The sequence below is a fragment of the Salvia splendens genome, chromosome 8 (genome assembly GCF_004379255.2).
Source record: "Salvia splendens isolate huo1 chromosome 8, SspV2, whole genome shotgun sequence".
In the NCBI taxonomy this organism is placed as follows: Eukaryota; Viridiplantae; Streptophyta; class Magnoliopsida; order Lamiales; family Lamiaceae; genus Salvia; species Salvia splendens.
The window spans coordinates 6439807-6453202 of record NC_056039.1 but is presented as its reverse complement, the minus strand read 5'-3'; the positions used below and the strand labels follow the sequence as shown (position 1 = coordinate 6453202).

General features: G+C 38.5%; 1 protein-coding gene across 3 annotated transcripts; it reads left to right on the top strand.

The window, feature by feature from the left end:
• The first annotated feature begins 1543 nt into the window (after window positions 1-1543).
• Window positions 1544-12971, top strand: LOC121745432 (PH-interacting protein-like). 3 transcript variants are annotated; one of them, XM_042139337.1, is made up of 24 exons: window positions 1544-1826; window positions 3027-3393; window positions 4259-4413; window positions 5286-5525; window positions 5779-5888; window positions 6001-6078; window positions 6152-6258; window positions 6674-6774; window positions 6858-6985; window positions 7404-7507; window positions 7572-7649; window positions 7769-7847; window positions 7947-8115; window positions 8323-8393; window positions 8685-8765; window positions 8850-8923; window positions 9003-9099; window positions 9181-9240; window positions 9573-9627; window positions 9744-10138; window positions 10213-11739; window positions 11817-12389; window positions 12488-12546; window positions 12624-12971. In XM_042139337.1, the coding sequence occupies exons 2-24, from the start codon at window positions 3041-3043 to the stop codon at window positions 12817-12819; spliced, it is 4890 nt and encodes a 1629-aa protein (XP_041995271.1). In that variant the 5' UTR covers window positions 1544-1826; window positions 3027-3040; the 3' UTR covers window positions 12820-12971. The 3 variants fall into 3 exon arrangements, with proteins under 3 accessions (XP_041995271.1, XP_041995272.1, XP_041995273.1); XM_042139338.1 differs by having other exon boundaries at window positions 1544-2103; XM_042139339.1 differs by lacking the exons at window positions 1544-1826; window positions 3027-3393; window positions 4259-4413 and having other exon boundaries at window positions 5392-5525; window positions 5681-5888.
• The last annotated feature ends 425 nt before the right edge of the window (window positions 12972-13396 follow it).

Sequence of the window (13396 nt, the reverse complement as noted above, 5' to 3'; positions counted from 1 at the left end):
AGAATTCACAAAATCATCCATTAAGAAAAAGAAACATTTTTCGGATATTACACGCTAGCACAAGATCGAGGTTGGGAGGAGGAGGATGCAGAAATGTACTGCAACAATTCGTCAGCTTGCTACTGGACAAACGACGGATGTATTTGACGAATACCTGCACATTGGGGAAAGCACTGAAACAATGTGTTTGATAAACTTCTGCAAAGGCGTCCGGGCAGCCTTCACCGCCGAATTTCTTCGGAAGCCTAGCCAGGTAGATTGTCAGTTTCTGCTCCGACTTCACGAAGAAGTGCACGGATTCCCCGGGATGCTTGCCAGCGTCGATTGCATGCATTGACAATGGAATAATTGCCCTGTGGCGTGGAGGGGGTCATACACGAGCGGCGACAAAGGCACCCACGGCACCATTATACTCGAGGCCGTTGCCGACTACCTGCTATGGATTTGGCATCCGTATTTCGGGGTCCCCAGATCAAACAACAACGTCAACGTGCTCAACCAATCCGACCTATTCAACGAAGTTTTGAATGGTAAAGCGCCGACCATCAACTTCATCGCTAACAACCGACAGTATAAAATGGGGTACTATTTTGCCGACTGCATCTATCCGAAGTGGCCAACCTTCGTGAAGACGTTCAACAGGCTGGTGAACGAAAAACATGCTCTTTTTGCGCAGAAGCAAGAGGCAACACGCAAGGATGTGGAGAGAGCGTTCAGGGTTCTCCAAGCTCGCTTCAACATTATCAAAGCCCCGGCTCGTACGTGGTTTATGGAGAATATGGTCGACATCATGTATACGTGCATAATCTTGCACAACATGATTGTCGCCGATGAAGGACCTAAGACGGGAAATTGGTTTGACCCTGAAACCCCGGGAAGCTCCACCGCAAGTAGTCCGCCTCGCAGTGGAGTGCATCCGTCTATGCAAGATCGGTTGTCTGTTCGGGCAAGGACACGTGATTCTACCGCCCACGCCCAACTCCAGGAGGATCTAATGTAGCACATTTGGGCTAAATTTGTCAACCAGTAGACGCACATGATCGCCATTAGACAACTCTTTCTTCTACTTCTTTGAGTTTTGAGAGTTTGAATTTAGAGAGAGTGGGCGGAAGATTTTAAATTATGTATATTTTTTTTATTTTTTTAGGATTTTATTAATGTGGTTTTTAATTTTTTTAGAATTTTAAGTTGTAATTTTATTTTATTTAATGAAGTATGTTTTTATTAATTGAATTTGTTGGAAATAAAAATAAAAAATGAAATTGAATGAATAGTTAAGGGATGAAATGGTTAAGAGACAATTAAGAGATGGAGGGTTGCATGTCCTGTTTAATAAGAGATGAGATGAAAAATACAGTGGGACCCATAAATAGTTAAGAGATGAGACGGTTAAGAGACGGATAAGAAACAGCGTTACGGATGGTCTTATGTTGTCACAACTCAAAAGTGAAGGACTTTTGAGGCGGCTAGTCTAAAATGAGATATTTAATCTGCATTCTAATTGTACTTATTCGATAAACATTAAATTTATCCCCATAATTTCCACATATACACTTTTCACTCCGAAAAACAGGAAAGAAAAAGAATTCGGGGCTTATTTTGGGCAAAGCCGGCCCCCTCGCCTCCGCTCACCGCTCTCCGGCAGCCGGATCGGTACCACCATTTCCGTACACGAGCGTTTTGTTACTTTTTTTCGCTCATCAAATCTCGAATCCAGTTAGCCAACCTTTTTTATATTTTGAGCCAGCGGTACCGTCGATTGTTGAATGAGGACGCTAGGAGCATTTTATCAGTGCTCTCTTCTTCGGAGGAGCTAATTTTAAGTCGTGAGCTTATTTATTTCTCCCATCCATCGTTTAATTCGTGAAATTGCTATGATTGCTATTCATCTGCTGCGGCAAAAATATACACTGTTTAATTGAATGATTAAGTTCTGGTTAATTAGTAATTTTGGTTATCGGTTTTTAAAGAGTTTTGATGAAGCTGCCATGGAGGCTGAACTCCAACATTTCAAGCGTTTACGCTGACCTTGCGGGGAGATTCTGTATCCTGTGCTGTGGGGGAAAGAATGGGCATTCTGTGATTAGGGCTAAGAATGAACTAGTAATCATCTCCAATTTTCTGCATTTCTGGTTCTGCGAACTCCGATCTCCAATCCCCCGGTTCTTTGATTAGAACTCTTGTTGACTCATGAGCGACTGTTTTATTTTGTTTTGATGAAATGCATGCCAAAAATTGGTTCATTTTCGTATCTTTATGTTGCACATTTTTTACATTATCTTATGATCATAATGCCTATGATGTAAAAAAAAGGGCTAGGAGATGTTTTAAAGATGAGTTTGATTATTAGATAAGTCTCACGTGCTGTTCAACAGAGTAAACTACGGTAACAGGGTAATCTTCAATCGGCCATATCATGGATATTTCACGTACTGATACCCTGAATGCTGACTAGATAGATTACAATGAGTATTACAGTTTTAAATTTTGGAATGAAACACACAACGATGAAGAACAATTACAGGAGAGGACAAACTAATAATTTTAGGAGTACTTTTGTTATCTGCCGTTCTGTATTCCATGCAAGTAAATGGTTGACTCCAGTGTGCTTCTTCTCCTTGCGTCTTTATAAAACTTTATAAAACACTTTTAGTTGGTTTGAAATAACAACTCATTACACCATGATTTAGTGATTTTTATTAGTTTAGCGGGATATTTAAGTCTACAATAAATTTAATTCAGCAACAGTATCATACTAATTAAATGACATCTAAAAAAATCTAAATGTATTTGTGAACTATCATCATCAGGTTTATGGTAATGTTGTAAGACTAGCTGCTTTAGCGATTTTTTTTGGGATATACATCCCAGAAATTAGCCTTTGACGCTTCCAATCAGATTATTTTCCTTGTCATTTAGCTTCAACAGAAATCATTTATATATATTTCATTGCAAGTAGTTTGTGCTGCAAGCACCCTATATTCTGGACCAATAGTTCTGATGAACATTTTCTATTTATGCTTCAGCATGCATGTAAAGCATGGATTGCAGGAAATATACATGTGCTGGCAATGCACCTTCTATGAATCTGGGCACCATAAGTTTCCCAAGTAAGGCACATGATAAACAACAAATGAAAGATCACGAGGAAGCTGCAGATTGTGCTGCTTCCATGGATATTGATGTTGACCTCCGTGAAATTTATTTTCTGATCATGCATTTTCTATCTTCTGGGCCATGCCATAAAACATTTGGGCAATTTCACGAGGAACTTCTGGAACATGAGCTCTTACCTAGAAGATATCATGGCTGTTATTCAAGAGATGCAACCTGCAGGGATGAAAATGATGATGGAAAATCTTTTCCTTTAACTTATGAGAATTTGATTAGAAGGTAAGTATAGTTTACAAATCACATTTTCTCAAATTCTTTTTTCATAGGGCAATTATTTCAGAGTTCCTCCTACAGATGGACAATGCAAGTCAATCTTATCATTCAGAAGAAAACTGGCTGCAGTTGTACTGTGCTTTTGGGTTTTCTTTAATAAAAAAATTTGATTGATTACTACTAGATATTCAGTAGCAATATAAAATGTTACCCCTTTTAAACAGCATAAGCTTTAGCAAGAGGTAGTTGTCCAACATGGTATGAGAGACTGCTAAATATATGTTGTGTTTGAATTGGGGCCACCTGTTATAATACTCCCTCCGTCCTACATTAGGAGCCCCGTTGACTTTTTTGCACTCGTTTTATAAAAATGATAATAAATAGTTAAAGTGGAGAAATGGTAAAGTAAGAGAGATAATAATGTAGAGGAGAGTCTTCTTGTTCGTATTCTCTCTCTTACTTTACTCTCTCTCCACCTTAACTATTTATTATATAATTTTTCCAAAACGAGTGAAAAAAGAAGTGACTCAAGTAACGTGAGACAGAGGGAGTAGTATTAATCATATAGGAAAATGTTATCTCCTTGATATTTTATCAGTCTTAAAAAATACGAGGATAATTTAGTTCCTGCAAAATTTTCTAAATAATGTTAATTAGGCTGTAAAAGTTTTCGTGGTGTAAAATTACTAGCCATTAGCCAATGGAGGAGGAGACTGAGGTTCTTCTTACAATTTTTTAGAAGTGTACATCCATCCACAATAACATTTTCCAGCACAATTATTTAGTTTCTTAGCTTTTAAAACCATTCCTTTTCCTTAGCGTGCAAGTGTCGTCATTTGATTTGGGTTACTGACTTACTGCATTATACCAGGTACTCTCACATTGAAAAGGATCACTTGGTTAAGCTTCTTAAACAGCTGATGCTGTTGGCATCTCCTCCGTTACGGAGTATGGTTGGAAAAGTTGCTCCAAGTGCTGCAGATGTGCCAACACTACTCGGAAGCGAGTCATTCTCTTTGTTGTCTGGTATATGATGCTTTGACCTTGTTTCTCTTATTTACTTTTCCCTGCTGCATGAAACAGATCTTGGAGCTCTTTTTTCTTTCATGGTCAATGACAGAGTGTAAAATGCAACTTGAAGGCTTTGTAGTCCATCTTTTTCTAGCCCTTTGGCAGTTGATAAGAATATCATTCTACTCGACTTGTTGAATCATTAGCTGCTTACATAGAGATAATATGCATTTGCAATTCACGACAAAAGTAAATTGGAGATTGGCCTACTCATGCTATTATGTGCAACCCCAAAGGGATGCACCCCAGAATAGGGTAGATTGCATCTAATTTATATTTGTGTCTGGGAAGTGGGAAGTCACATTTATGTTCCTAAGAGTTACTCCCTCCGTCTACCATTAGGAATCCCATTTTTTGGCGGCACGGGTTTTAAAATGTTAAGAAAAGTGGGTGAAAAAAGATAGTGGAATATAGGTCCCACTTGTATATATTAGTTTTAAATGAGATGTGAGTGAAATGAGTTAGTGGAATGTGGGACCCTATTACCGTTTATGGTAAAAGTGAATAGAGACTCCTATTCGCAGATGGACTAAAATGGAAAAACGGGACTCCTATTCGCGGATGGAGGGAGTATTCAGGAATATAGTGTCATTCAAATGGTTTTCCCCTTCCTAAGCTGGTTAAGATTTCAGCCAGTCATGTACAAAATCATGCCAGTCATGTACAAAATCATTTTTTTTTCTGGTATCTTGCTCTATGTCTCTCTCAGTGAGCATGTGAAGCCTGTAGTTTTATGAATTTTCTGTTATGCTCACCACAGATGTATTCGATTAAGAGAGTATAATGTATGGCACTTAAAAGGAATTCATTATTTGCATGTTATGTAGGTGAGAAAAACAAAACAAATAAGCCAGCGAAGAATTTGCCATCTTTTCTGCGCTGGCCTCACATGCAAGCTGATCAGGTTCGAGGGCTTAGCTTGAGAGAAATTGGAGGAGGCTTTTCAAAACATCACCGCGCTCCATCTATACGTGTTGCATGCTATGCCATTGCCAAACCATCATCTATGGTGCCAAAGATGCAAAATATAAAGAAGTTAAGAGGACACAGGGATGCTGTGTATTGTGGTATGTTCTCTTTTGGATTTAACAACACATGGCATTTTGCAAAATGCACTTTACGAATTGCAAACAATCTCGTGGAAGCATATCAATTGAAATTTGTGTCATATCTCCATGCATTTCTACCCCTTGGACAAAGCTTTCTCTCTTTCTCTTTACAGCATTTCACCCCATTCTCCAACACTAGTGGTGTCTGTCCTACCCCCATGCCTAATATGAGTGATCCTGCATTGTTACTGAACTGCTCAGCATTCTGCAGCAATATTTGATCGCTCTGGTCGCTATGTGATTACTGGATCAGATGATCGCTTGGTAAAGGTTTGGTCAATGGAAACTGCATTGTGCCTAGCTAGTTGCCGTGGACATGAAGTAAGTTTAACCTCAAGTGACTTGAGATAGTTCTATATATTGAGAGAGATGATTTTGTTTTCTCTATTCCAATTTATACTGTCTAAATTAATTCCCTTATGATTATTGTCAGGGAGACATTACTGATTTGTCTGTCTGTTCCAATAATACGTTAGTGGCATCAGCATCAAATGATTTCACTATCCGAGTTGTAAGATTTGGTTCTTGAACTGCTGCAATCTTGTCTCTTACCTCTTAAAAAGCTGAATTATCGTGTTATGCAGTGGCGTCTCCCAGATGGGTACCCTATTTCAGTTCTTCGGGGACATACTGGAGCTGTTACTGCAATTGCCTTTAGTCCCAGGCCTAATACCACTTATCATCTCTTATCGTGAGCATTCTTTTAACATTGATCTCTGCACTATTCAGTATCCTATTCCTACATGTCAAGTTTGTCACATATTTAAGAGCATTTCATACCCTGTTACACTATTTCTAATGAGCACATTTAGAGCCAATATGCATTGTCATATAAATATCATATAGATCATGAAAGGAAACTGTTATATATAAATAAACTAATAATACTATATCTTTTGATTGCTATATAAAACTATAAGTTGTTTTTTTCTAGTTATATATAGAGCTTCCTTATCTATGGAATATCGTGTGTTTAAATCTCCTTTAAAGCTAGATTTGATGAAGAAAATATATCGTTTCAATGTAATCTGATTATTAACAAATTGAACTTGTACCTTATAACAGCAATGTAGCGTGTCTTATTTACTAATTTATTAACTTGATAGGTCATCTGATGATGGAACATGTCGATTATGGGATGGTAGATACTCCCATACTCGTCCTCGTGTTTACATCCCAAAGCCCACAGATGCTCTTGCTCTTACTGGTTAGATGATGTACCATTTCTTTGTAGTTTATGCTAACATCTTGTTTTATTTTTACTCGTTTACATGATTCTACTTGGTGCAGGAGGTAGCAGTTTGCCTCCACCTAGTACGTTGTCGAGCACTGCTTTGCCTTGCCATCAAATACTGTGTTGTGCATTCAACGCCAATGGGGCAGTCTTTGTTACAGGGAGCTCTGATACTTATGCAAGGGTATATCAAATTACTGCTGTTTATACTATGTTTACACTACATGCATGTGAATTTGAGAAATGCCATCCTGCCAACCTTTTACTGTTATCTTCATTCACATTTATTTAATGGTAAACATGATTGTGTGAGTAACTCTTGACTCTTTATCTGCCTCCTGTTTGTGCTATTGGGTATACGATTCTTTGCATGTGCTGTTTCAGAGTATAGTTGAGTGGAGTAACATTTAGATGCTGGGAAAATTTTAGCATCTTGTACCCATGCAGTATGGAGATACAGAGTATTTGTTAAGAGATTATCTGAGTTCCATGCTGTTATTTTTCTTTTATTACTTTTATATCTCTTTAAGTGTTGTTGGCTGAATGAGATACTAATATAAGCCCACTATGGATAAAAATCTTAAGAGTTTCTTCATTAGCAGGTTTGGAGTGCTTGTAAAACAAGCACAGATGATCCTGATCAAGTATGTCATGAAATTGACATACTAGCTGGCCATGAGAATGATGTCAACTATGTTCAGTTCAGGTTTGTAAGTTATCATTTTGAATCCCTGTAAATTTTCATGGGCTAATTATTGCATTTTATGCAGTGGCTGTGCTGTGGCTTCGAGATCTTCTCCATCTGATTCCTTCATCGAGGACAACATCCCAAAGTTTAAAAATTCCTGGTGCACCTCTTATTTACATATCTACAAGGACTACATCTTCCCCCTTTTTTGCCAGTGTTAGAGATTTAACTTAGCATATTTTTGTCATTGACTCGTGTTTTTCAAACCCCTGATATCAGGTCTAATCATGATAACATCGTTACCTGTTCACGCGATGGTAGTGCAATCATATGGGTACCCAGATCACGAAGATCTAATGTTAGTGCTTCCAGGCCAGTAAAATTTTAAAGATAAATTCATCACATATCCGTATCTATTACGTTTGGTTTTATTCTTCCTTCAAAACATCTCTCTTAGGGAAAACTTGGACGTTGGATTCGGGCATACCATCTTAAAGTTCCTCCTCCACCCATGGCTCCCCAACCACCCCGAGGAGGTCCACGCCAGAGATTGCTGCCTACTCCACGTGGTGTAAATATGATCATGTGGAGCCTGGATAATCGCTTTGTACTTGCTGCAATAATGGGTAATTAGATTCACTCTGAATATATATTTTCTTCAATTCGTCATATCTCTCTCTAAGCCCAAATTTTTTTCGGTATAATGCTGCCATTTCTGTTACTATCATATATTTTAATCTCCTTCCCATTTTCTAATCATTTCCATGTTTAAGAAAGAGATGTTGTAGTTTCTTGGTTGGAAGTATTTTTTAAATTCTAAATTTTGTATGCAGATAACAGAATATGTGTCTGGAATGCTAGTGATGGCAGCTTGGTGCACTCTTTGGCTGGTCATACAGCATCTGTATGTATATTTTAATTTCTGAGATTTTCTTGGCGAATTAAACCATCAGCATGTTGCTTGCTTGTTTTTTAGTGTTTGAAAAAACAATAAATTTGCATATGGACACTTTCCCCTTTTCTTCATTTTATTGTATAGCAGATCTTTCAGGATACTAGTCATCGGCATGAAAATCATCAGTAGTTATGATTAGGCATGATCAAGAGGCAAGAGTATTTAGTGCTATCATTTTACTTTTGTATTAATGCTAATATTTGTTTATTCATTTCCTTTTTGGGTGCTGTAAATTGACAGACTTATGTTTTGGATGTGCATCCTTTTAATCCAAGAATTGCTATGAGTGCTGGGTATGATGGCAAAACAATATTGTGGGATGTAAGTTATTGAAGCATTTATTTCAGCAATCTGCTGACATTAGTTTTGTCTTATCTTGATATTTTAAATATGTTGTATTCCTAGATATGGGAGGGTACTCCTATAAGAGTGTATGAGATAGGTGGACGCTTCAAGTTAGTTGATGGGAAGTTTTCACTGTAAGTTAGACCAACTTTTTTTTTCTCTGTTGTATGAATGTATCTTTGTCGTTACTTGTAAAACTTGCTATTTCTCCAGGGATGGCACATCAATCGTGCTTTCAGATGATGTAGGGCAAATATATCTGCTGAACACTGGTGAAGGAGAGTCCCAGAAAGATGCTAAATATGATCAGGTATAAAGATGATACTTGGATTCATTTTTTGTTGTTTCTTTGACTCCCATGCATGATTCTCACTATGTATATAATCGACAGTTCTTCCTTGGGGATTATCGCCCACTTGCCCAGGACACTCATGGCAATGTTGTTGACCAGGTTAAGAATATCTTCCATGGTGCTTGTACTCATTGATCTACTGGAGCTCCACCAGTAATTCCATATTTGCATTCTGAAACTCCGATATCCTGCTCTCTCCATTTCAATATATAACACCCGTAAAAAGATTTGATTGGTAACATTCATAGGACTTGAAATGCTGCATCTACAGACTTTAGAATGATAGAATTGTCGTTCCATCTTTATGGTTGTCAAGTTTAGAGTATCTGATTAATGATTTCATTTAAGAGTAGTTTAGCTAAAGGGATTGGTCTCAAACATCTTATTCGTCTTGTTTATCAAAGATCTCAAATATGATGGATCTGATGCAGGAGACGCAGCTTGTACCATATATGAGGAATATTCAAGATCCCCTATGTGATTCGAGTATGTCATGTTCTGATAGTGCGCATGTTGCTGACGTTTTCTCTGCAATATTTTCTTTCAAGCAATGTAATGTGTTAATGGTCTGGGGTTACACACCCGACAAACTTGTATCACAGGCATGCTTCCATACCCAGAACCTTACCAAAGTACATATCAGCAGCGGCGGCTAGGTGCATTGGGAATTGAATGGCGTCCTTCATCCATTAAATTTGCTATTGGCACAGATATTGGGATAGGCCAAGAGTTTCAGATACTACCTTTACCAGATTTGGATGTTGTACTTGAACCACTACCAGATTATGTGGATGCTATGTTCTGGGAACCCGAAAATGATATCATACATGACGACAATGACTCAGAATACAATGTCACTGAAGAGAATTTTAGTGATGAGCAAATTTGTCCCAGTGATGGAAACTCAAGTGATTCAGCCTGTAGTGAAGAAGACGAGATTAGAGAAAACCCGAGAGATAGTATGCGCCGATCAAAAAGGAAAAAGTCTTTTCTTGAAGTAAGCTTGATTTCCCAAAATATCAATATTTTAGCATGTTTCGCTTTTCTCTGATCTCCATGTTTGTTTCTCAGGTTGAGCATAGAACTTCTACCGACAGACGTGGTAAGAAGAGAGTTCCAGACGAAAAAGAGGGTACTTCATCTAGAAGTAAAAGATATAAAAAATCAAAAATTTCTCTGAGGACATCCAGAAGGAAGTCTACCAAGTCAAAGTCATCGAGACCTCAGAGGGTTGCTGCACGTAACGCTATACCAGAAACTACTACAGACGAAGATGGTGAAGATGGCTCTACAGGTGAGACATCAGATAGTGAGTCACCATCCTTGGATGGTTTAGCTATTCAGAGCAAAGAACAAAGTGACAACCTGATGAATGTGCAAAGAGAATACATGACATCTTCACATAAGTCTGAAGAATTAGTCAAACCTTGTCTAAACCACCCTGATAGCCAGATCAATGTTGGAAACAAGAAAAAATTGGTGCTTAAATTTTCTCTCCCTCATCGCAAGCCACCTGTCTTGTCTGGGAACCTGGAGAGTGAAACTACTATTGCATCTTCAACTTCTAGAGGTTGTGAAGAAAACCCCAAAGAAGACAGGGTCAATGCCATGCCAGGGAATCTAGCTTCATCTTCTGTAATTGTGATCGATAAGGAATGGTCTGAAGACCATAAAAGGCAGCCTGGCGGTAATGAAAGAGCAACAGAAGCTAGTGCGGTGAGTGATAACAAGGTGAATTTAGGGAAGTTCGAAACGGGCTCATCAAACGGAACACAGTTAGGAGGCTATGATGTGCATGATGTCCGTACTAATGGAAGCCTACAAGTTGACAATGGCTATGATGTGTTTAACAGACAATATGGAGTTGTAGAAACAGATTTGTCCACTTCTGATCTTCATGGATCTAATAGCCTCACTATTGATGCAAAACCCACTTCTGAACCTCAAAATAAATCCAAAAGGAAACTCACTATAATAAAGATCAAAACTAAGAAAGTTCCTGGGGAGTCTCCTTCTAGACTTCCAGGTTTGAACCGCGCAGACGGTTCCACAGGTGCTGCAGTTGAGTCAACATCTAAAATTGTTGAGGAAGAACCAGCTTTCCGAGTGTTAACGACTGACAATTTTTCAGACGAACCAAACCACTCTCCATATGTCCATGGTGATGGATTTGATGACAGTACACATGTCAACCCCTATTATGAAGAGGCAGAATATGAATTGCCAGACTTGGCAACTGATTCAGCTCGTAGAGCTAGATCCTCGAGGTTGAAAGCTACATCTTTGGAGAATGGTTTTGCTAACCATACTTCAGCCATGGGTGTCGACTATCTGCAACCAGGTACATCAAGAAGTGCGGAAAGATCCTCCAAGAGAACTGCTGAGAATTGTCCATCATGGGGATACAAACATGCTGGAAGACCTAAGTCTTCTTCCAGTAACAAGAGAGAAAGTCACTACAGGGGAGACACAAGCTCTTCTGTTGAGAAAAACAAAAACCAGATGCTCAAGAAAACTAACTGGCTGCTGTTGTCAGAGCAGGAGGAGGGATTTCGTTACATCCCCCAGCTTGGGGATGAAGTTGTGTACTTGCGACAGGTATAGGTGCTGAATCTGAGTCCAATTTTACTCTTCTTGTTTATATACTGAAGGCCTTAGCCTTTGATGATCTGCAGGGACATCAAGAGTACCTAGAGCACAGTGGGACACAACAACGTGGTCCTTGGCTGAGGTATAGAGAAGAAGTTAGAGCTGTTGAAATTTGTGTAGTTGAAGAGCTAAAGTATGTGCCATGTCCTGGTTCTGGAGAGAGCTGTTGTGAAATCACACTACGTTTTGTGGATGCATCATGCAGTGTAGTAGGCCAAAAATTTTCCTTGACACTTCCTGAACTGGACTTTCCAGATTTTATCGTTGTAAGGTCACGATATGAAGCAGCTGTGGGCAGAAGCTGGACCACTAGAGATAAGTGCCTCGTGTGGTGGAGAGATGAGAGCGAGCAAGGTGGCACTTGGTGGGAAGGTTGCATTGTTGCTATCAAAGATAAATCTAGCGATTTCCCTGGAAGCCCATGGGAAAGATATCATGTCAAGTACAAGAATGACGATGTTGCTGATCCGCATCGTCACTGCCCTTGGGAACTTCACGATCCAGATAGGTTATATGATCCTCCTAGGATTTGCTTCGAAAGCAAAGAGAAGATCCTAAGTTCTCTTACTAAGTTATTGCAGAAGGCTAGTAGAGACAAGGTCTTCCTTTTCTCCTCTTCCTATAAATAGGTTTTCTACTTGCTAATACTCTGTGCATAATAAACGTGTTATTTCAATCTTTTTGCCGATGTTTACAGGATAAATATGGCATCATCAAATTGAGCGAAATCGCACAGAAGTCGGATTTTGTGAACAGGTACAAAATCAACATTTTGTATTTCACCTCCATTGCAAACATAATAGTACTAGTGCTTAATGATGGAAACGATTCAGGTTTGTTGTTCCACTATCTCCTGAGCTTATCAAGTCAAGAATAGAAAACGACTATTATAGAAACACAAAAGCTGTGGAGCATGATGTTGAGGTAATGATAGAAAATGCTGGATTGTACTTTCCGAGAAATCCAAAAATCATGAAGAAGATGAACCGCCTATCAAATTGGTCTGCTGATATCTTTTCGGACCTGTGATGGTCCGCATTCGTTCTTAATTTTCACCTTCTGAAAATGCATAGATCCATTTTTTTGCTGGTGAAAAAACAACATTGTTATTTGGTGTATGAGATGTTAAAAAAGAAAAGTCTTATACTAGTTTATAACATTAAGACTATTTCAACTGATCAGATTATCTAACTTACTAGCTAATTGCTGTTTTCTGATGTGCCATGTCTGTTTCTGGGTCATGATCCAGAACCAGAAATGAAGCGTACAGCAGCAGGATGATATAGTAATTTTAAAATATGTATCCCACAAATAATCAAAGTTTTTTGTGATTTTGTTTTACCTTTTGCAACTTGTGTGTTTCGAGTCTTGTAATAGATGCTGCAGTACAGCATACAAAGTAAAGTAAGTTTAGGTGAAAAATCGAAACCTTATTGCGTGTTGATGTTTAGACTTTGGTTTACCAGATTTTGGGAGAAAAATATTAGCAAGGTGGAATTATGAGTTAAAATTGTGAAATGAGTGAAGATTCAGATCTAAATATAATGAGACTCCAATATAATTTAAAATACGCTGCTAATGTTATATGTCTGGATTTGGATTCCGT

What these genes read in the sequence shown, in the direction of transcription:
- LOC121745432 (XM_042139337.1), top strand. Translation starts at nt 3,041, where the DNA reads ATGGATTGCAGGAAATATACATGTGCTGGCAATGCACCTTCTATGAAT. An exon ending in CAGGGATGCTGTGTATTGTG is followed by an intron (nt 5,526 to 5,778) that starts GTATGTTCTCTT and finishes AGCATTCTGCAG; the next exon opens with CAATATTTGATCGCTCTGGT. An exon ending in CTAGTTGCCGTGGACATGAA is followed by an intron (nt 5,889 to 6,000) that starts GTAAGTTTAACC and finishes GATTATTGTCAG; the next exon opens with GGAGACATTACTGATTTGTC.